The sequence below is a fragment of the Eriocheir sinensis genome, chromosome 3 (assembly GCF_024679095.1).
Source record: "Eriocheir sinensis breed Jianghai 21 chromosome 3, ASM2467909v1, whole genome shotgun sequence".
In the NCBI taxonomy this organism is placed as follows: domain Eukaryota; kingdom Metazoa; phylum Arthropoda; class Malacostraca; order Decapoda; family Varunidae; genus Eriocheir; species Eriocheir sinensis.
In genome coordinates this window covers 1,102,758-1,125,667 of record NC_066511.1, presented here as the reverse complement: position 1 = coordinate 1,125,667, position 22,910 = coordinate 1,102,758, and the positions used below count along the sequence as shown (strand labels likewise).

The 22,910-nt window shown below is 45.2% G+C and overlaps 1 protein-coding gene across 1 annotated transcript in view; it reads left to right on the top strand.

Annotated features, from left to right (window-relative positions):
• LOC127003070 (uncharacterized) overlaps positions 1-22,910 on the top strand; it is a 67,146-nt gene that overhangs the window by 33,278 nt on the left and 10,958 nt on the right. Inside the window, exons 2-5 of the mRNA XM_050869488.1 lie at positions 1,568-1,777; positions 13,490-13,854; positions 15,233-15,443; positions 17,525-17,652. Of these exons, the coding sequence (XP_050725445.1) occupies positions 1,568-1,777; positions 13,490-13,854; positions 15,233-15,443; positions 17,525-17,652 (914 nt within the window). The remainder of the gene's footprint in view (positions 1-1,567; positions 1,778-13,489; positions 13,855-15,232; positions 15,444-17,524; positions 17,653-22,910) is intronic.

Sequence of the window (22,910 nt, the reverse complement as noted above, 5' to 3'; positions counted from 1 at the left end):
AAACGACCCCCGGCAAGCCCGTTACATTTGGTTGGCAGCGGTCACCACCGCGCCTGTGCCTTCGCTACCTTGTTCTCCTCCAAGCTCCAAGCCACGAGAACTCACCAACAAACTCCGGGGACAGGCGTAGAAGGAAGGAAGGAGTCACAAGCCAGCCGTCCGCGGCAACGCACCAGCCGTCCGGGGCAACTCACCAGGCACCAGCTACAAGCACCTCACAAGGCGCCAGCTACAAGCACCTCACAAGGCGCCAGCTACAAGCCACTCACCAGGCGCCAGCTACAAGCAACTCACCAGGTGCCAGCTACCGGCAACACTACAGGCGTCAAGCCTACAAACCTCGAGCATACCCGCGGCAACACTACAGGCGTCAACCCTACAAGTTTCGAGCACACCCGCGGCAACTCTACAGGCGTCAAGCCTACAAGCCTCGAGCACACCCGCGGCAACACTACAGGCGTCTAGCCTACAAGCCCCGAACACACCCGCGGCAACACTACAGGCGTCAAGCCTACAAGCCTCGAGCACACCCGCGGCAACACTACAGGCGTCAAGCCTACAAGCCTCGAGCACACCCGCGGCAACACTACAGGCGTCAACCCTACAAGCCTCGAGCACACCCGCGGCAACACTACAGGCGTCAAGCCTACAAGCCTCGAGCACACCCGCGGCAACACTACAGGCGTCAACCCTACAAGCCTCGAGCACACCCGCGGCAACTCTACAGGCGTCAAGCCTACAAGCCTCGAGCACACCCGCGGCAACACTACAGGCGTCTAGCCTACAAGCCTCGAGCACACCCGCGGCAACACTACAGGCGTCAAGCCTACAAGCCTCGAGCACACCCGCGGCAACTCTACAGGCGTCAAGCCTACAAGCCTCGAGCACACCCGCGGCAACACTACAGGCGTCTAGCCTACAAGCCTCGAGCACACCCGCGGCAACACTACAGGCGTCAAGCCTACAAGCCTCGAGCACACCCGCGGCAACTCTACAGGCGTCAAGCCTACAAGCCTCGAGCACACCCGCGGCAACACTACAGGCGTCAAGCCTACAAGCCTCGAGCACACCCGCGGCAACACTACAGGCGTCAAGCCTACAAGCCTCGAGCACACCCGCGGCAACTCTACAGGCGTCAAGCCTACAAGACTCGAGCCACCAACAGGCCTACGCAGCCGAAAACGAGGGCCACAATCTACAAGCCGATCCCCCGCTTCAAGCCAGCACTGCTACGAGCACTGCAAGCCACTCACAGCTCACTCGAAGCCCTCCACGATACACCCTCGGGCCTCCGCCCGCGGGAGGAGGCACGCCCCGCTGACCTTGGAACAACCCACATACCCCTCGCACCACAGCGGGCGGCAACACCGCCGCTGCCGGGAGCATCGGTCCAAACCTCTTCCGGCAAACAGTCAGCAAGGGTACCCGCGGACATCTCCCGGTGACTGCAAGCAGTTACCACTACCGTTTCCTGCAAGGCGTCTTCTCAAGAGGTTACACACCCAAGTCGTCTTATCTGTCACCGCGGTCCATCTCTCAATATAACAAGAACGCCGCAGCCGTCCTACGTCTGGCGGCAGTGTACCGGCACCCAGCCGCGGCCGCTCAAATCGCAGTTTCCAGCAACCATTACGAGTCCTCCGATGTCCGCCCTTCCCTCATCTCTCACCGCCGCTGCTGCCGCGGCCGAGGTTTCCCGACGCGACTCCAACGACTGCACGTACCCCAGGGCGTCACAAACCTTCGCCCTCTCCACTACATCAGCTGATTAATCTTGGTATTTGTGGATATTCCCTTCTTGTCAAAATATGCCGGCTCGGCTTATTTCAGTTTTGTTACGTGCAAGGCACGACCTTCTTATTTATGTGTTCCTAACACTGTTAATCAGTCATAATTGTGAGAGTAACGTTCATTCGCATACGATATTGATCCTTCTTATTGTTTGCTAGCGGGTATATTGAGTCTATTGAGTTCCCTGATCAAGGTTAATCTCCCTCAGTGTGCCTGCCTCCGTTTTCTCTTCGCCGCTCGAAGGGAAACGAGAGCTTCAAAGGTATACTCACTTAAATACCGCAGTATTTATAGAGTTATTTTTTTCATATACCCATAACATTATTACATTCCATTATAACCTCAACTTCTATTACGTTTAACAGGCACCTTGAAAGCCATTCTTTCTTGCTTTTTATGGTTTCGGCGCAAACTATTAATTCATACCCGTTTATTGGTTAATATTTACAGCTATCAAAATATGCTCCTATTTTGTAAATGATTTACACCATAGTATGAACAAAGACACTCTCGCAAAACTCGGCGACGCTTTTATGCATTTAACACAGACCACAGCCGAAGAGGGTACGGAACACGATACCACAACCGGTGAATGTACTAGGGTAATCTTATGTTCAGGCATTCATTATTTATCAATTACAGGCCGCAGAATTCGTTCACCCCCGGGTTCGTCTGAATACTTACAACCCACTCAAGGTTCAAGAACACCCTCACCATCAACCCCTCGCAACAGCCGCAGCATTGCAGGCTCAAAGTAAGGTATCTCTCACCTGTAGTTTTTGCAAGCAATCAGGACATTCTGAACATTCTTCCTTCGCGAAACGTAGGGAATCGACACATTCAAGACAGGGCTCTGATAGGAGATCAGGAGGTTACAGGGGCGGGCATCATTCATCACACAGGAACCCTAGGCCAAACCATCAGCGGAAGGCTGCCTTTTGCCTTATCCACGGGAATTGTTTTCATGATTCAGACAGTTGTTCTGCAATACAAAAGGCCAAGGAGGAACAGAAGTACAAGTCCTCGGCGGACAGTAAACCACACTCCTCCTCTTCTCAGAATAAAAAGACATGACTTCGTGACAGCCCCAAGGCGTACATCCAAGTGTCCCTTCAGGACAATACTAATTGGGAGCAACCTGACTCCGTCATTGCCGCCTTGGGGCGGACAAGCATAACTGCCCTCCCTTGCAAGGTGGGCAAAATTTCACTCACCTTAGCGGTTGACACAGGTGCGACAGTCAATGTCATCTCCGACTCCGCTTACAGGTCACTGACACGACAGGCGAGTGGGGAAAATTGGCCGCTCCAAGAGAACGACCTGAATGTGGTAGGCGTGACGGGCACCACTTTGGGAATCCTTGGGCGAGTACCACTAACAGTCAGCTTACATGAAAAAGTATGTCCCTTTCGAGATTTCTTTTATATCTCAAGCAGGTTTGCCTTACCTGTGGATGGGATCTTAGGATTAAACCCTGAAAGCAACGCGATCGTGTATCAAGGCCGACGCATACAGGGGATGGTAAATCCATCGCCTCTGTCACCTCTTGGAAAACCTGAACAACCGCTTTATGTTATGGACTCGATGAGCACGAGTACATGGCAAGGATATCGTCAATAAGTCTTACGGCGGATAGGATTGGTCTATTATGTTATGAACTCGATCAGCACGAGTATATGGCGTTGTCGATACCTTTTGGTAGGTTGGGAAGGGATCTCTTCCTGGAAAAAACACCAAAGCCGGGAATCAAAGAAAAAATAAGGGTTGGGGTTGCGGCGTGAGCCTCAACCGCGTTCCGGTTTTCCTGGGCTGGGGGCGATTACGAGCCACGTTTCCTCGATTGATCAGCATGCGGTGGGCCTGCCATCAGTGACGGGTGTAGGTAAAGCCTTTTGGGATCCCTACACCTCAATTGAAGAGGGTCCCGTGGCCTCTTTTTTTTTCTTTACGGTATGAGCGGGGTGTTGCGAAAGCGGTGCGCATTCGCTGGTCAACCTCATCCATAGTCATATTTACCACAGAGGGTGTAGTTATAGCTCGAACACATTGCAAGCTGGCAGGTTACACACATGAATCGTATTTTCCTATCTACCGTCGAGAAGAACTGGACACAGCGCTTAGAATTCAAAACACTATAATCACTGTCTGATAAGGAAAACATTTAGAAACTCTTGATTATCCACATTCGATGTTTAATACATCCTATATCACCAACCCCAGGTTTCACACACCTGAACAAATAGCCACAGCCCAAATGAAAGAGCAGAGTGCGTCAGTCTTTGCTTCCTATAGCACGTCAGGGGAAATCCAAAAGCTACTGCGTATGCCGTTACCGTGAGAATTGGAACCATGCAGATCAGCTATGACATTAGCAACTGATTGTATCCACCTACTATGAAATTCAGAGCCAGTGTTACACTTTTTCGTTAATAACTTTTTAACAAAGCGTCGGATGAAGATGACGTTTTGCCAGGGTATGTTTTACAAACCTACGTAATTATCGCCAGTATGCTTTAGTACCGAATGTCGATTATTGATCATTCAGGCAATCATAGGTATAAAATAAACACGCGATTCCAAAGCCGCTACACTCACTGTGGTAAGTTCAGTGGTGGAATACCTGACGCGGACTCTGACGTCATGAGACTCCGCCCACAGTGACAGATGATTGGTTATTCGTAACCAGACTCCACCTCTGCCAGCAATGACGTCATTGTTAGCATTATTTGCTGTAATTTTTATCGCAATTGACATAATTCTATTGATATTAAACAGGTTTTTTTTTTCACTTGTTAAGCCTAACATGACAATCTACCTCTACTCATCTTGGGGAAGAAAATAATGGATTGATTCACACATATGCGTTTCTTTGCCTTTAGATATTTTGCCCAAGAGATTCCATTGCATTATCGACGAAGTAGTAGTGATATGCATATACATTATAATGTAACAAATTATGTTTTGATAGTATGGAAAAGAAAATGCGTGATATTCAATGGAAATTAATGAGAATATACTGTTATGTTGTTTGTGTTCTGAGGAAATATATTATAGGTATTCAAATGAAACATCCAACACAGGACAACATTTATTCCGCGTCACTATCCTGGAAGAGGTCGTCATCCTCATCCTCATCATCACTGGCGATGTTAATGATGACAGGCTCCACGCATTCGTGAATACTGTCCGACGTCCAGTAATCGTCCTCAAAGTGCCGGGATTGTCGAATACCTCCCGCCCACACTTCTTGGCTGGCGCAAAGCCTGGCATCCTCCAACCTGGTCTGCAGCTCTGCTAGTGAACCGATGGAGGGAGGAGCGCACGTAGCGCTTCATACACCCCCACACCTGCTCAATGGCGTTTAACTCGGGTTGGGGGGGTGGCAGTCGTACGACCTCATGGCCCCACTCACGGATGTAGTTGTCCTCTTTATACTGTGGCTCTGGCCGATTTTGCTGGCAGATAAGCAGTAGTTCAGGGCATGTGGCGATAGGTGGGAAAGATAGCCTGCGGAGCTCCAGCCACTTGATGAGGTCCGCTTTTTTGGTTGCAGTTGTTGGGCATCGGCTCTCTTCCATCAGTGTGTTGTGGTATGGTGCGTTATCCAGGACAAGTACTGTTGGCTCGAACAGTGATGGCAGGAGCTGCATCATGAGCCACCGATGGAAAAGCTCGCCGTTCATTTCGCCTGTCAGTGTTCACGTCGTAGCCTCTAAAACCACATCTTGGTGGGCGGACGTCACGAAACGTCTCTGAACACTTAACTGAAGATTGAGACGGCTCTGGCTTCCGCATCCTTATTTTACTCCAATAAGTACCTCAATCATCAGACACAGGTACTAAAGCATACTGTCGAAAATTAGGTAGTGTTGTAAAGCACATATATTCTGACAAACTATCGCCTTTAAAAAGTTATTGACGAAAAACAGTGTAACGCTAGCTCTGAATCCCATAGTAATGTAAGTGTTCTAGAGTCAAGGGGGTAGCTATAGGCACCTCCAACCAACTGCAGCCATATGCGGTTCATTTTTTTTTTTTTTTTTTTAACCTCCTAGGCTATAGCGCCGGTAGCCTTTCTTGAGAGGCCTGGTGTCGGCCCCAGCCCGTTTTGGCGCAGGGAAGTGTTTATTGTGGCGCCATCTATTCTTGGCTCATGCTGTGCCCCAGAGCTCATTCTTGATTTCCCTTGAACAGTTTCTCTAGAGTCCGGGTTGATAGGTGGTCTTCAGGACAGCATGTGGGTATTCTTAGGCCACTCGGCGGTGACTGAAAAATCCCAGGTGGCAGTGGCGAACAGTGGCGGATTCGGACCCGCATCATCCAGGACGCGGCGGTACGCGGGACCGGTACGATAACCACTCAGCCACCGCCTCCCCATACCACGGTCGATGTGTTTATAATGCAAGTGAGACTGGAACTCTTCTACTGCTCCGTGTTTTATATTGCGACTCCTACTGATATTTGTGAAATTGAAGAGAAAGAGGCGTTCTACATCATATTCGGCTCTGTATCAAACCATTTTATTGCAATTATTGACAGGCAGACGTTGTCATGATTTATGTGTTAGTCCTCATGGTTTTGGTGCCCGGAACGCCAATCGTTCTCTCCTGATGTTGATATTGGCAGGCTTTTGGTACAAGCAACCAGAGCTGCACCGCTGGACTTGGTTTTGAACGGTTGGAGGGGTAACTAAGGATATTAATCAAATCCCTGCAAGCAGTCGTTTGAGGTTCCTCCAGAATTGCACAGAGCTTTCGGAGTACTGAGTTCTTTACAACTGATCATAGACTTGTTGCTGCAATATGCAAGCTTCATGTCAAGCAAAGAAGAATCTCGTGATGTAATTATAATATGCTCGGGAAACTGAAAGAAATAGCATGTGCTCATGAGTATGCAGTAACAGTCTCAGATCGGTCAAATGTACTCAGCGCCATTAGGACCCTGTAGACCTGTGGGCTACCTTCAGATGTGAAACACTTTAATCTGTAGAGGAGAAAATTGAAGCGCGCCCAAGATTTAGGAGTAATTTTGCCTCCGGGGAGACGTTGGAGAATATCGAGAAGAGTCGCACTGGCAGAAGTCCTGGGAATCGGGATCAATATAGAACTCGATCGCCTTGGACTAGAGCTCTCAAGGAAGAGCGACAAGGAAAGGTATGGAAGGAGTCTCGATGATGCTGTCAAGGACCTTTTCAATATTATTGGCCTTCGTGAAGCTTACCAAGCCCTACATAAACCCTGCTCTTAGCCTCCCTCTAATTGGAGCGCTAACCGAACAGCATATGGATGGGCATAAGGCATATTGGGCTAGGTGCGATTACCGGATGCTGATCCTCCCTTTGACGAAAGCCCATCCTCTTTTGACAAGGTCAGTGAGGCTGTGGCAAGGTTAAATGGTGGAAAGTCAGATGGTATTTGTAACATCGGTGCGAAGCTGCTCAGTACAGGAGAGGTCATGAAAAGAGACCCATGCCATGTTGACCATCGTATGCCAATCTGCTACCATTCCACCTGAGTGGAAAAAAGAGTGTTGGTCGTCCCTATTTGGAAAGAAAAGAGACCATCAGGACTACGAAACAACATAATTACTCTGCTGAGTGTGCCCGGAAAGGTGCCTACCCATCTATTGCTCAAGCGGACAAATATTCAGATATTCGAGTCGCTTGTCTTGACTGTCATACTCAATGTCTATGAGACATGGAGACTGATTAGTGACTTGAAGAGGTAGACTGATGGATGGCTTTGGTAATGAATGCCAATCCAGCTGATTCAAGGTCTGTTACCTGCAGAGTCTGTGAACGCTTATCCAGCTATACGGGCATGTGGAACGTTACTCATTAGCCGACCCTGCTCACCGGGTTTCTTTCTGTAAGAGACAATCCCGAGTGAAGGAGGCCAAGGACACGCCCTTTGTGTTCGTGGTTTGAGCATGTCGACAGATCCTGCCGTTAGAAAATGGGCTTGCATGGAAACATACCCGGAGGAACCTTTGGGTTGGGTGGGCAAAGCGCCGCGCCTCCCGGCGTGTCCTACTAATTGATTTATTATCTGACTAACTCATGCTGCCCCCCTGAGCTCAATTTAATCCAATTTAGAGAGTTTTACTATAGCCTAGGTTGATAGGTGTTCCTCAGAACAGCATGTCGGTTGTTTTCTACCGCTCCGCCATAACTGAAAATTGTCAGCTCGTAGCGGCAGGTGGAACCTTAACAAAGATCCTCCAAACATCGTTCCTGTACGCTCATCACTTAGGCACCGCCTCACCTTGTCATAAATTCAGTCTCTGTTTTTATCCCCAGCTTCCACTGTAGCACACTCAATTGAAATGCTGGAAGATATTCAACAATCCTTTTGCAATACAGTGTCGGTTATTCGCCTCTATATCAAGCCGTGTTTATATTTCATATATATATATATATATATATATATATATATATATATATATATATATATATATATATATATATATATATATATATATATATATATATATATATATATCGGTAGACATGGACGAAGAAAAGTAGAAAGTTGAATTAGTAGATAGATTTCCATAGATAAACAGGTAAATGAACACATAAAAATTAAAATGGATAGATAAAAATGCTTAGAAAGATGGACATACATAGATAGTTTTATAATATAGATAAATATATAAATCAGTATACATACTGTACAAAAATGAGCATTTGGCTATTTTATCCATTTTTTACGGTCCTGATTTGAACTAACTGAAATCATTCTTGCTGGACTATTGACACTAAATGCAGTACTCTAGGGCCTTGATCATAAGCAATTGAAGTACCCATGCCATGTTATCATCTAAAAAATATATAAAAAGACGAGTCCATCGTCTTCCTGTTTACGTGGACAGACAAAAAAGATCACTCAGCCAGTTCGTAGCCAAAGCACGGCAGACAACAAAGAAGCGTAAAAAAGACTATAATGATGAAACACCAAAAAGAAAAAAAGAAAATAGAAAACACGTCATTAAGAGCACAAAGAGACGCGAGTCGTGCTGCCATTCCAGCCACACAATAGATAATCGCAGCGTCTGAAAACTGCATCTGTGGTGAGGGTACGGAACCTCATTGAGACAGCTTCCTCCTGCCACCGCCACCATAAAACATACACACAAAAAAAGCACAAATACACACACACACACACACACAGACTGACACATAATGAGAAAGACCTGAGGCAACCCTCACTTGGCCAATTTTAAAAAGAAGACACTGAATAGTCGGAGAACAGAGGTGATAGTGGCGCTGCCTAATGATAATGAGCATGCGCGTCATTGTGTGTGTCTTTTCATGACAGTGTGTGTGTGTGTGTGTGTGTGTGTGTTATGAACAGGTAGGCAAAGACCCAAGCCAATCTCTGAACTCCCAGGACACCACCATCACGGCTGCCGTAGCAGCAAAACAACACCGCCACCCCACCATCACTTTTGCAACAACTACCCCAGCCACCAGGCACAATGGTATCAACAACTAAAGCAAATCACGGCATATCAATAAATCGATATTTATATGCGATCTATGCAAGTAGTTCAATACTTTATGTATAAAATTTTTGGTAGAGATAGCAGAATATTGTGGATATTTATCATAAGGGCATCTTAGGGGTAGTTTAATCGACAATACAAATATAAAATAGTAGTGTCTGTATCTTACCTTACAGTGCACTTATCTTTTCTCTTTGCTGCCGAAAGTCCAATGCGCACAACTGCAACAACATGAAAAGGAAATTATGAAGCACATACGAAATATCTCTTTACGGACCATTTTCCTCTCTGGTGCTCCAGCACACACTAAGTTAAATGGTTATATGGTTTTGCGGTGGCAGCTTGGGTTCATACAAACACGGGGTCGGTGCTGAAATATTAGTAGGTTCCCATGAAGAGAAAACTCTATGTATACATACGAATATATTTAGGCTGGAAAAAATATACATATTCGACAGACCTTAATTGACTATTCAGCCGCCACCACCCCTCAGCCACCATACAGAGGGATGCCAGCTGTATAATACGTTTCTGATACGGTTTGATTCCACGAATATAAAGATAATAGAATTATTATTACTACGCAAGACACACGCATATTTACTTTAACTTCTGTGATCAAATTAGCATGTAAGGGTTGAGGTCTGTTGTAGGTAGTGGTTATCCACTAACGCGTGTAATGAGTTTTTTTTTTTTTTTTTTACTAAAAGTTATCACGACTTCGTCATAATAACTTCAACGCTTACGGCTTCAAACATAAAAAGGGACATATGCAGGGAGTAGGTTGGAAGACACCTACCGAAACGGGCGTAAGCCACTTCCGGTGAGGTATATATGGGAAACGAGGAGGGTGGTGAAGCCCTTCAAAGACCCTCCTGTCCTCACTTTCCGTTTCCCTATTGTCTCATCAACACCAGAGAGTAGTTCAGCATGCTCTCTAAAGACAGATCCTCTCTCCTTCCACACTACACTACATTTACACAACATACACACCATTTCCCCAAATTATACAAATTCAAAATGACGTTCGTAAATACTGCCTCGGAGTCCACACCTGGGGGGGGGGCGACAAATTTTCCCAGGGAGGACTCCCCTTTTGGCTGTCGACTTCAGAGGTGTCTTGATAACTCCTCAGACCTCTTTCTTATCAACTTCTGCAACATTCGCGGTCTTCGTTCCAATTTCCATTCTGTGGAGCAAAATCTCTCCTCCTCTAAACCTCACCTTCTCTTCCTCACCGAAAGACAGGTCTCGGCGGCTACTGATAGCAGTCTCTACTCTGGTCCTTCCTACTATATCTATCCTAAATTTCAATCCAAATCTGGATGTTGGGCCTACGTGTGCAACGACATCACTTGCTCTCATGCCCACGACCTTGACTCTTCAGTATTTTCCACCATCTGGCTAAGACTTCATTGTCATTCTATTACTAAATACATCTGTGCTGTTTATCTCTCACCTAACTCTACTAACTATGTAAAATTCTTTGACTACTTGAACTCTAAAGTGGAGCATATCTTGTCCCACTCTCCCTTCACTGAAATCGCCATCCTAGGAGATTCACACAAGATACACACAATTTCCCTAAATTTGTGATTCAAAATGGCGCAAGTACGCAATGCCTCGGAGTCCCCGCCTGGGGGGGCGGCCACGAATTCCCCCAGGGAGGACTCCCCTTCTGGCTGCCGACTTGAGAGGTGTCTTGATAACTCCTCGAACCTCTTTCTTATAATTTTCTGCAACAGTCGCGGTCTTCGTTCTAATTTTCATTATGTGGAACACCATATCTCCTCCTCTAAACCTCACCTTATCTTCCTCACCGAAACACAGGTTTCTGAGGTTACTTACAGCAATCTCTACTCTGTTCCCTCCTACTATCTCTATCCTAAATTTCAATCCATAGCTGGATGTTGCGTCTACGTACGCAACGACATCACTTGCTCTCGTGCCCTCGACCTTGACTCTTCCGAATTCTCCACCATCTGGCTAAGACTTCACTGCCATTCTATTACTAAATACCTCTGTGCTGTCTATCTCTCACCTAACTCTACTAACTAGGTAAAATTCTTTGACTACTTGAACTCAAAAGTGGAGCACACTTTGACCCACTACCCCTTCGCTGAAATCTCCATCCTAGGAGATTTCAATGTTCACGACCAGCTTTGGCTTTCATCCTCTTTCAATGACCAGCCAAGTGAACAATCCTACAACTTTGCTATTCTCATTGATCTAGAGCAGCTGGTTCAGCACCCTACACGTATTCCCAACCGTCTTGAAGACACGCCCGACATACTAGACCTCTTCCTTACCTCTAACCCTTCTGCTTACTCTGTCAAACTGTTCTTTCCGTTGGGCTCCTCCGATCACAAACTTATTTCTGTATCCTGTCCTATCGCTCCTGTACATCCTCTGGACCCACCGAAGAGGCGATGCTTCTGGCATTTTGCTTCAGCTCGGTGGGACGACCTGAGGATGTACTTCTCTTATTTCCCGTGGAATGATTACTGCTTCCATGATAGAGACCCCTCTGTGTGTGCCCAGCGCATCACAGAGGTGATTGTCTCTGGAATGGAGGCATATATTCCACGTACTTTCTCAGTTCCTCATGCTAAAAAGCCTTGGTTTGATCACGCTTATTCTCGTGCTGTCAAAGATAGAAAGGCACCAGAGCCTTCGAACTCCCGCTAACCATGATCTTTACATTTCCGCCCGGAATCGTGCCAAATCTATTCTTCGACTTACCAAAAGCTCTTTCATCCATAGTAAATGTCAAAACCTTGCTTTTTCTAATTCTTCCAGAGACTTCTGGCACCTAGCCAAAAATATCTCCTCCAATTTCACTTCATCTTTCCCTCCTCTCCTTAACCCTGACGGCAGCACCGCCGTATCTTCTATCTCTAAAGCTGAACTCTTCCTCTCAAACTTTCTGTAAAAACTCCACTCTGAATGATTCTGGGCATATTCCTCCTACTCACCCCCCCCCCCTCTCTGACTCCTTTATGCCTGTTATTAAGATTCTTAAGAATGATGTTTTCTATGCCCTCTCTGGCCTCGACTTTCAGAAGGTTTATGGACCTGATGGAGCGCCTCCTATTGTCCTTAAAATCTGTGCTTCCGTTCTGACACCCTGCCTGGTCAAACCCTTTCGCCTCTGCCTGTCAACATCTACCTTTCCTTCCTGCTAGAAGTACGCCTTCATACAGCCTGAGCCTAAGAAGGGTGACCGTGCCAATTTCTCAAACTACCGCCCTATAGCTTTACTTTCCTGTCTATCTAAAGCTTTTGAATCAATCCTTAACCGGAAGAGTTAAAAGCACCTTTACACTTCTAACCTTCTATCTGATCGCCAGTATGGGTTCGGCAAGGGGCGTTCTACTGGCTATCTTCTTACTCTCTTAACTGACTCTTGGTCATCCTCTCTTAGCCGTTTCGGTGTAACTTTTTCAGTTGCGCTAGACATATCGAAAGCTTTCGATAGAGCCTGGCACAAGTCCTTGCTTTCTGTACTGTCCTCTTTCGGGTTCTATCATTCTCTCTGTTCCTTTCTCTACAGTTTCCTTTCCGGCCGTTTTATCTCTGCTGTGGTAGACGCCCTGTTCCACAGGGCTCTGTCCTATCACCCACTCTCTTCCTGTTATGTTATGATCTTCTTTCCATAACAAACTCTCGTATCCACTCATTGGCTGATGAATCCACTCTGTATTATTCAACTTCATTCAAAAGAAAACCCTCTCAACAGGAATTACGAGACTCCAGACTGGAGGCTGCAGAACGCTTAACCTCAGACCTTGCTATCATTTCCAATTGGGGTAAAAGGAACCTTGTGTCCTTCAATGCCTCAAAAACCCAATTTCTCCACTTATCAACTCGACACAATCTTCCAAACACCTATCCCCTATTCTTCAACAACACTCAGCTGTCACCTTCTTCAACATTAAACATCCTCGGTCTATCCTTAACTCAAAATCTTAACTGGAAACTTCACATCTCATCTCTCACTAAATCAGCTTCCTCGAGGTGTTCATCTGTCGATTTATTCATTACTGAGCTTCCATTTAATAGTGTTTTACACCAGCAATTGTTACTGTTGTTTATTTTACTGTTGTGGCTGCTTCGGCATTTTTCGTGTTTTTTAATAAAACATTAAATCTATACTCTAAACAACAATAAACATATCTTTTGTGTCTTACAGGAGCCAGATCATCAGCTTCCTCTTGGATCCGAGGTAAAGAGCAGCCAGCTGAGATTCTCCATGAGGGTTTCTCTCTCAGCGAGGCCCGTTTGAAGCAATCAATCAGCTCCGTATTCTCCTCCTCCTCCTCTTCCTCGCCCAGCAGTACGGCGAACAACAGTGTCCTACAGGGGGGCGCCGTGTACCCGAGCAGCATGACACACCGGGTGGTGGGGGCAGGTTCAAGTGCCGTCTTCACGCCTCCGGCCAGGTTCAGCAACACAGTTCTCCCCTCCTTCGCCAATACCACCGTCACCAACGTTACCGTTATCAGGGGAAAGACTGCCTACCTCCGATGCCATGTTCTTAATATTGGAACTAAGACAGTACGTTAATATCTCTCTCTCTCTCTCTCTCTCTCTCTCTCTCTCTCTCTCTCTCTCTCTCTCTCTCCCCCCGTGTGTGTGTGTGTGTGTGTGTGTGTGTGTGTGATGACGATACATTCACTAGGGAGACCGGGGCAAGTTGGCACATTTTTTACATTTTCGCTGATGGAAGCAAAACAATAGAGGATTTTGTTAATTTGATAGTTTCAGTCAAAAATACAAACATTCCTCTTACATTCCATGCAATGCAAACAATGTTTTCTCTCCAAACAAAAGTACAGCATTCTTTAGAAGAAAGTAATTAACATGAGCCAACTTACCCAGCATACGGGGTAAGTTGGCACACACTATGGAGTAAGTTGGCACATCATATATTGAAAGCAACTTAGAAGCATATGACCGTAAATTTTGATACAGATTATCTGTACTGCGTATTATAAAGACTATTCTGTCCCAAAGTAACACAAAATATACATTTTCAGTCAAGAAAATACCGATGCCATAGCATCATAACAAAAGACTGACCATTTATCATATTAAAGTGAAAATAATCAATCAATTGTAGCTTATTTGTTTATCAATTTATCTGTCAAAAGCAGTCTAGCACTGTAGGCTATGTATGTGTGTGCATGCCGCAACCAGTTCATGCATAGCCTTATGTGGGGCAAGTTGACACTGAGCCTACGTGCCCCCCAACTTGCCCCATTCAAGAAATCAGTCATGAACAACGATTTTAGTATATACTGATAAACCTAGTGTGATCGGTATTGAGGGTAAACAGTCATTTTACTTTAAGTTAGAATATAGCTGAATTGAAAAATACCCCCAATAAGCAGACACATGTTATAGCAAATAATATAAACAAAAGAAAATTTACTTTCCAGCATCAAAATCAAACTTTGCCCCACAGCAGCCAACTCCTGCGACCATTCAGGATGGAAGTTTGTTGGCAACTGGGGAATAATGTGGCGATCACTTGGTGTGCGTATCGCTGCCGTCGAGCGGTAAATAGTCAAATTATTGCAAGTGTGCCAACTTACCCCTGTAGCCAACTTGCCCCGGTCTCCCCTACTCATTAATTCAATCAGTCGAAAGCTATGTCTTACTGATTATGTTCCATGATTTTTATTCAGTCTTACACACACTGTGGTTTCCCTTATCATCTTCCCCATGTATGTTCTCTTGAAAAATAAGCTTCGCCCTTCTTCACAAGACATCTGAGCGACGTCTATCATACTTTTATTTTGGATTTCTGTTCATAAATATTATATTGTCCAATCTTGGAATATTCTCAATGTTGGTTTATTGCATAAATAAATTTCTTCATTTTTCATCATGATACTAATAGACGTGTGTGTGTGTGTGTGTGTGTGTGCAGGTATCGTGGGTGCGGCATGATGACATACATGTACTTACGGTGGGGCGCCTCACTTTCACCAACGACGACCGCTTCGAAGCCATGAACAAGCCCGGTTCGGACGTGTGGTCGCTGCGCATCAAGTTTCCTCAGCTGCGGGACTCTGGCAAGTACGAGTGCCAAGTATCCACGAGGCCCACCCGCTCCCGCGTCATCACCCTCAATGTTGTTGGTGAGTCGCCTGGAAACATCCATCCCTCACCTGCATTACCCTCCTCTCCAATCTCTTGGGACAGTCAGCATTGTTGCTTTCTCTCTCTCTCTCTCTCTCTCTCTCTCTCTCTCTCTCTCTCTCTCTCTCTCTCTCTCTCTCTCTCTCTCTCTCTTCCACATGCCACAGCTACCATTCACACATACACACACACACACAGCTATAGGAAACATACTCACCCCATCCCCCCACACAATGCAGTTTTCAGCTTTAGTTTCTTGTTTTAGTGTTCATCGTTTAACCCAACTAGAGTAGTAATATGTTTGTCTCTATTTACAGAGCTTACACACACAGAGGAAAAATGAACAAAATAATGCAATTTTTTTTTGTGGCAACCAACACTGAAATGATAAATGGTGTTAATGAACGCGTCCGCTCGACACTATACACGGTGATTAGATAACAGGTACGCAAAACTCTCTCTCTCTCTCTCTCTCTCTTACACACACACACACACACACACACACACACACACAAACAAATGCTCGCACACGAACACACACACACACACACACACACACACACACACACACACGATATGAAGTCATAACACTTCATAACGCCAGCTTCTCTGTACTACATGAAAAACAGCCACATTTTATGAACTGCGGCAGCTGTTCTTTCTCGCTTCGGGACACCATGTAGAGCAGCGCATCAGCATTATTCTTTATACCTCTTACCCACGCCATCTAGAAACGCTCTGAGGAGGGAATGAGGTGGTAGCAGGTGCACTGTTTCCGGGTTCCTCATTGTGCTGGTTGCCCCCCAATGCTGAGTCGACAGTTCATTGTAGACTGCTCACTGGATTGCCGCTCTCACTGGATCGCCGCTTCTTCGCAGATTGACACCTGAATATTCCAATTAATATGAATTGCCCGGCATATTTGAAAAAAAATTTTTTTACTTTAGATGCAAACCATTATCAATCATAATAACCAGTCAGCGATAAGCAGTCACCTTATTATCACATTTTGTAGGGAAGGGATCGGACTACCTCCTGCAAGCAACTGGTAACCATTCACCCATGGTTTGGAGCGGATCATCTCCCGACTGCTTTCTCTCTGGAAACATCCATTATATGCCCTAGAACAACAGGTAGATTTATCATAATGTCCGTCCTATTCAACCACCCGTTTTTACCGTATGTTCCCATCATTCAGTCAATATATACCTGAGTTTTCCGAAAGTTAATTAGTTTAAGATGAATAAATACGAATTTCCTCATATGTATTTGGTGATTATAAATCAGCTCGTTTTTTTTATATAATTTAATAGCGAATACACAGACAAAGAAGCAGACATAGAGGAAAAAATCATCAAAACCGGGCAGCAATATAATAAAATGTACAAAAACGCTGAACTAATTTATGGGCGAAAATGTCAACCCTGATGCTTCCGATAGAGCCTCAACAGTGTCCGTTGTAAAATCACGGGATCATGCCATGTATGATAGGACAAGGACATTTAGCAGGGTTATATTTTTTTTGCTGCCCAAGAGTAGTTATGCAATCTGCACGGGAGGCAACGTGTCGGCAGGGCAGAAGAACCAATGTCCTGGCCAGGATGACGGCAGTGAAGCACAAGGCTAAAAAATATCGTTTCTCCTGAGTTGATGAAAAGATGGTGTCCTTCCGTGTCCATCCTTGCCCAACGAGCTGAGAGAAAAATAGCGCTGGGTTGAGCCTTAACCTAACTCTACTTGACTCGTGTCTGAACATTAACCCGACTTTTCTCCCTATGTAGACTGACTGACTGGAATCCTGTATATATTGTTACTCGTTGCTTTTCTTGGTGTAGGAAATGTGACTGTAGGACTGTAGGAATTGTGACAGAATAGACATTTGTGCGTTGGAAATGTGCTGTATCTCTATTCGAAATATGTCACTACCCTAAAAACTTCTAAAGTTGTAGGAGCTCTGACGTATACTAAATGTGTCGTAGGAAATGTGGCGCACCTCTTATAGATGTACTGCTATAATTACTTTTTTAAGACAATACTTTGTAACAATCAGTTAACATTTTTATTTATATCCTCCAATCAGAGCCTCAAGCGGTGATACCTCCCGGACCCGAGCTCTATGTGGACCTGGGGTCACCTCTTAACATTACCTGCCAGATATCTGACAGCCCAGAGCCGCCACAACATCTGTTTTGGTACCACAGAGACAAGGTAAGTCGCCTACTGCTGTAATGCCCGGGGGGCGTACGGAGGGGATTCGGTAATATTTTTGACGGTGTTTACCTGACTAAGAATGAAGACTAAGTTTTAACGAATTTTAACTAAACTCCTGCGTGACCGAGTGTCATAGTACAGTAGGCTGCCACCACCCCGCAAATTGTCGGATGACAGCTACACAGGGAGAAAGGGAAGAATACACTTGACTTGGCCAGTATACCGTAAATTAATACTATGGGAAGGGATAATAATATATATAATTAAGGAAAATTTACTATGATGAGCGGTTACAGGGAACTGACGTAAGAAATACAAAGTATCAATGGCCTAACTTAAGCCTGGAGGTAACTTAATCATGATACCTGAATACCTAGAAGGGCCCAAGGTCCGCAGACTATGGTATGAACAAATATTCTACATTTTGAGGACGAGTCAAGGCGAGGGATGGTGCTTGAGAGAGTGTGTGAGTGGACACGAGACAACGAGCGCGAGGCCAGCCACGCACCGGACATTCCGAAGCTCAAGAAACAACTCAAATTAATGTACAGTATACTAGCTATATGTGTGAATATATACTTGTCTATTAACAAAAAGAGGAGGGATTACAGATACGCGTAGTATTTGAGAGGGGGGGGGGGGGGACACAAGGCGCGCACACCCTTGCATTCCGAGGCCCAGGAAACGACTGTCTTTTAAGGGGGGCAGGTACCGGTAACTGTACCGGTACTAACGGTACCGGGTAACGGTACGGTACCGGTACCAGACTGCTCGGTACCGGTACCGATACTGACCAGTCGCTCATGCTGTCCCGCATTTCTTCCTCACACGAGTGGATATCTCGATGATATGGATATTCTCTCTCTCTCTCTCTCTCTCTCTCTCTCTCTCTCTCTCTCTCTCTCTCTCTCTCTCTCTCTCTCTCGACTAGTAAAAAGATTAGTATGTCAGGCAAAGCGTAGATATGAAGAAACTATTGCGGCCAACTGTAAAAATAATCCGAAATCATTCTTCAGTTTCATAAATAAGAGAAAGGCGATCAGAAGTGGAACTGGACCCTTAACAAACAACGACGGTGCACTAGTGACTGACAGCCAACACGTTGCAAACCTATTAAACAATTACTTTTCCTCGGTGTTTAATACTAACAGTCCTCCCACCACTACCACCAACACCAGTACTAATGTAAATCCCGAGCATGTATTGCTTAACTTTGAAATAACAACCGATGAAGTCCTTAAAGCCCTCCAGGCACTTAAAACAAATAAAAGTCATGGACCTGAAAAAGTATATCCTACCCTGCTCAAAGAAACAAAGAGCGAAATACTCTCCTCTCTCACAACCGTATTCAATATGTCCTTGCGACAAGGCATCGTCCCTTCGGATTGGAAAAAGGCTAACGTGACACCGATTTTTAAGAAAGGAGACAAAAAAATACCAGGTAATTACAGGCCCATTAGTCTAACTTCGGTTGTAGGTAAGCTACTTGAGAGCATAATTAGAGACAAAATTGTGAGTTACCTTGAAAGCCACTCATTAATTGGGGACTCACAACATGGCTTCCGTATCAAAAGATCCTGCCTATCAAACCAATTAATCTTTTATAACGACCTCTTCACGGTTTATGACGTAACCAAATCACTGGACGTTGTCTATCTTGGTTTCCAGAAAGCGTTTGATAAAGTCCCACATCATAAATTACTTTACAAATTAAAGCAAATAGGTATTGACGGTCAAGTACACCAATGGATCGCGAATTGGTTGAGCAACAGACACCAAAGAGTGGTGATTGACGGATTTAACTCAGAGTTGGCGCCGGTGACTAGAGGCGTCCCTCAGGGCTCGGTTCTTGGCCCAGTGCTCTTCATTATTTACATCAACGATGTGGATGTTGGACTCAATAATCGCATTAGTAAATTTGCACACGACACAAAGATTGGTAACTCGGTTCACACTGACTAAGACAGGCCTCCAAGAGGATTTGCATAAAATTTCAGCTTGGTCTGATAGATGGGAGATGCCCTTTAACGTAGACAAGGGCCAGGTCCTTCAAGTTGGAACAAGGAATAAGAAGTTCGATTACGAAATGCGCGGCGTTAAACTCAAAAGCGTTCAATATGTTTAGGACTTGGGGGTCAAAATGGCGTCAAACCTCAAATTCTCACAGCAATGCATCGATGCAGCAAATAAAGCGAACAGAATGTTGGGCTTCATTAAAATAAACTTTTTATTCTAGAATAAAGATGTAATACTTCCACTATACAATAGTTTAGTCAGACCCCACTTGGAATATGCGGTACAGATTTGGTCTCCCCACCATGCAAAGGACATTGCTAAATTAGAAGGTGTTCAGCGTCGGGCAACAAAAATGATCCCTTCCTTGCGCAACAAATCTGACGAAGAAAGGCTTTCCACCCTTAACATGTTCTCTCTTGAGAAATGTCGCCTCCGAGGTAAACTGATCGAATGTTTTAAAATAATGGTTTCACGAATGTAGACAGATCAACATTATTTATGATCGATGACACTTTGCGTACGAGGAACAATGGCGTAAAACTCAAATGTAGACAAGTAAATTCAGACTGCACCAAATTTTTCTTCACCAACGTTGTAGTGCGAGAATGGAATAAGCTCCCACCGTCAGTGGTCCAGTGTAACACGACTGACTCCTTCAAAAACAAGCTCGACCGTCACTTCCTTCAACTTAATTTCAACTAGAATTGAAATGCAACGTTTTGGAGCCTTCTGATTAATGTAAAATCACTTAGGTTTAAGTACAGACCACCTAGTCTGGACCATGGGGTCTGTGTGGTCCGATTTTCTATGTAAATCTATGTAAATCTCCCTGAATAAAGTGAATATATTTACGATAAAAAAATAGCATAAATAGTTTTTTTATGGATGGACTCATAGTTAATAACAATAATGGTATATATTAGCAAACCTTAAAAAAGATAATCGGAAATGAAGAATTAATTATCTAATAGAAAAGTTAACAAAATAATGGACGCGGGAGGGAGGATTGAGGCAACAACGCATGGCAACATGGCGGATGGCGAGAAGACGGGCAGCGGCTCAGCACAGCAAGGCCTCTCTCGTCTCCATAGCCGGCAGCCAGGCAGGGCTGGCGAGCGTTTCACTAAAGCAGCGGTTACACTAGTCACTGCTACCCCTGGGCTGGGCGATTTTGGCTGGGCTGGGCACCCAGCCCAGCCAAAATCGCCCAGCCCAGGGTAAATTTGAGTGGACGCGCTGGATCGTTGTTCTCCCAGTGGTATGGCTGGGAGCACTGTGTAAAGTTGCCAGATTGTCTTACTCAGCCTCTTATATTTACCGACTATCGACCCAAAAACTGTCTCGTGGACCCCAATAAGGAGATTCACTGATAATTATCGTTAAAATAGTTAATTCCTGATGTTTCTTGGCAATAGTTAGGCGTCAGAAACCGGTAAATAATATGCTCTGAGTACGACAATCTGGCAACGGTAGGGCGCAGTAGAGGTATTGAGATACTGTAGTATTCAAGCAAACAACTAAAACCAAATTATCCTATATAATAAAACATATATAAATATTATATTATTATATAATGAAATTATTAGTTTTCTTGTATAATTAATGATCCTAACGGCACGTGCCACAAATTAATAAAACACAGCACCTTCACACTCGCTAGACTTGGAAACCAGATGTAAACAAACACAGGCCTTCGTCAAGCCAACGCCAACGAAGTCATCATGGTATCCCTAGAAAAATCAATTTCATGGCCACAAGAGGCCATATATAGCCTCTTGGAGGGCCTCAACAATATTGGCGCAGTCCTCGCTTCCCATATCCATGGTTGTCGTGCTTTGTTTACATATGGGCTGGGAAGAAATAATGAGGAAAATAAATGAAAAATATAAATGAATGAAAACTAATGAAATAAAGAGAAAGTAAGAAACGCAGGAGGATGGAAGCGGGAGAGTAATTAAGAAACAGATAAACAAATAAAAATGAAGAAAAAGAATGATAAATATAAGAATTCGGCACTTAGAGTAAAACTGAATGAAAAAAAATAAAAACAAGCATCTTCATTCTTTTTAGCTTCCTTATTTTCTAACGCAGTTGGGTAAGCCCGAATCCCACACAACACAAATGGCCCCGATCGTCCCCCGATCGAGCATGACGAGCATGATCGAGCATGAATTTCGAGGCATTCGGCGGAATTCGAATTAACATTCTCGGCGCATTCTGGGTGTTCTGGGACGCTCGGGCGGCTACCGGGGAGTTCGAAAGAGTTGGCCGATGTATCAGCAAAATTTAGTGCATGCACTACATTTTACCCGAATGTCGGGGGCATTCGGGGAAAATAAAAACGTTAAATTTTATTCGTGCGACATTCGACCAACGTTCGGGTTACTATCGGGCAGTGATCGGACATTTTGGGCTCCCTCGAATGTAGCCAGAATCACATGCTTGTTGCCCGATCATTGCATGATCATTGCCCGACCATTGCCCAATAGTAGATCGATATTTCGGTATGCTACTCGCTCCCTGCACGGCTATAGCCCGATAACAGCCAGAATCACTCGACAAACACTCGATAGTTGGTCGAATCCTCCCCAACAAACGCCCGAAGTATCGTCTGTCGAGACGAACTATCTGCATCCTTTGGGCGATAGTTGCCCGATGATTGCCCGAGTTACTCGAACATCGTTAGACAATTGCCCGAGTGACACGATTTTAGGATGGAGACCCATTTCCAGAATGGGACTAATAACAGACGAACATCCCCCGGTCTACTCGAATGCCGGCCGTGCGCACCCAGATCGTCGCCAGAATTAGTCGAATGCGGTAGCGTCTGCTCGAATGCTGCCTGGTGTATCGCTCCTTCTTCTGCAGTCCTCTGTGGGGGTGTGATTTTTGCAGCCAGTCTCTCATCGGAAAGGCGTCGTCACCCACAATGAAGTAGGGCACTGGGTGGTCATCCCCGGGTAACGGCTCATCGTCAGGTAATCCAGCGGCGTTGTTATCCAGCGCTTGCCTCAGATCGGTCAACTGTAATATTCCAGCATCGGAGCAGGAGCCATTGGCTCCAACATCCACGTATGTGAACTTCCCCTTCGAGTCTACAAGTGCAAGCAGGACGATGGAGTGGTAGCCCTTGTGGTTGTAATAGTAGAATCCTGTGTTTGCTGGAGGTTGAAGCGCAATGTGCTTGCCGTCAAGGGCCCCAATGGTGTGGTGAACATTCCAGGTATTAGAAAATCCTT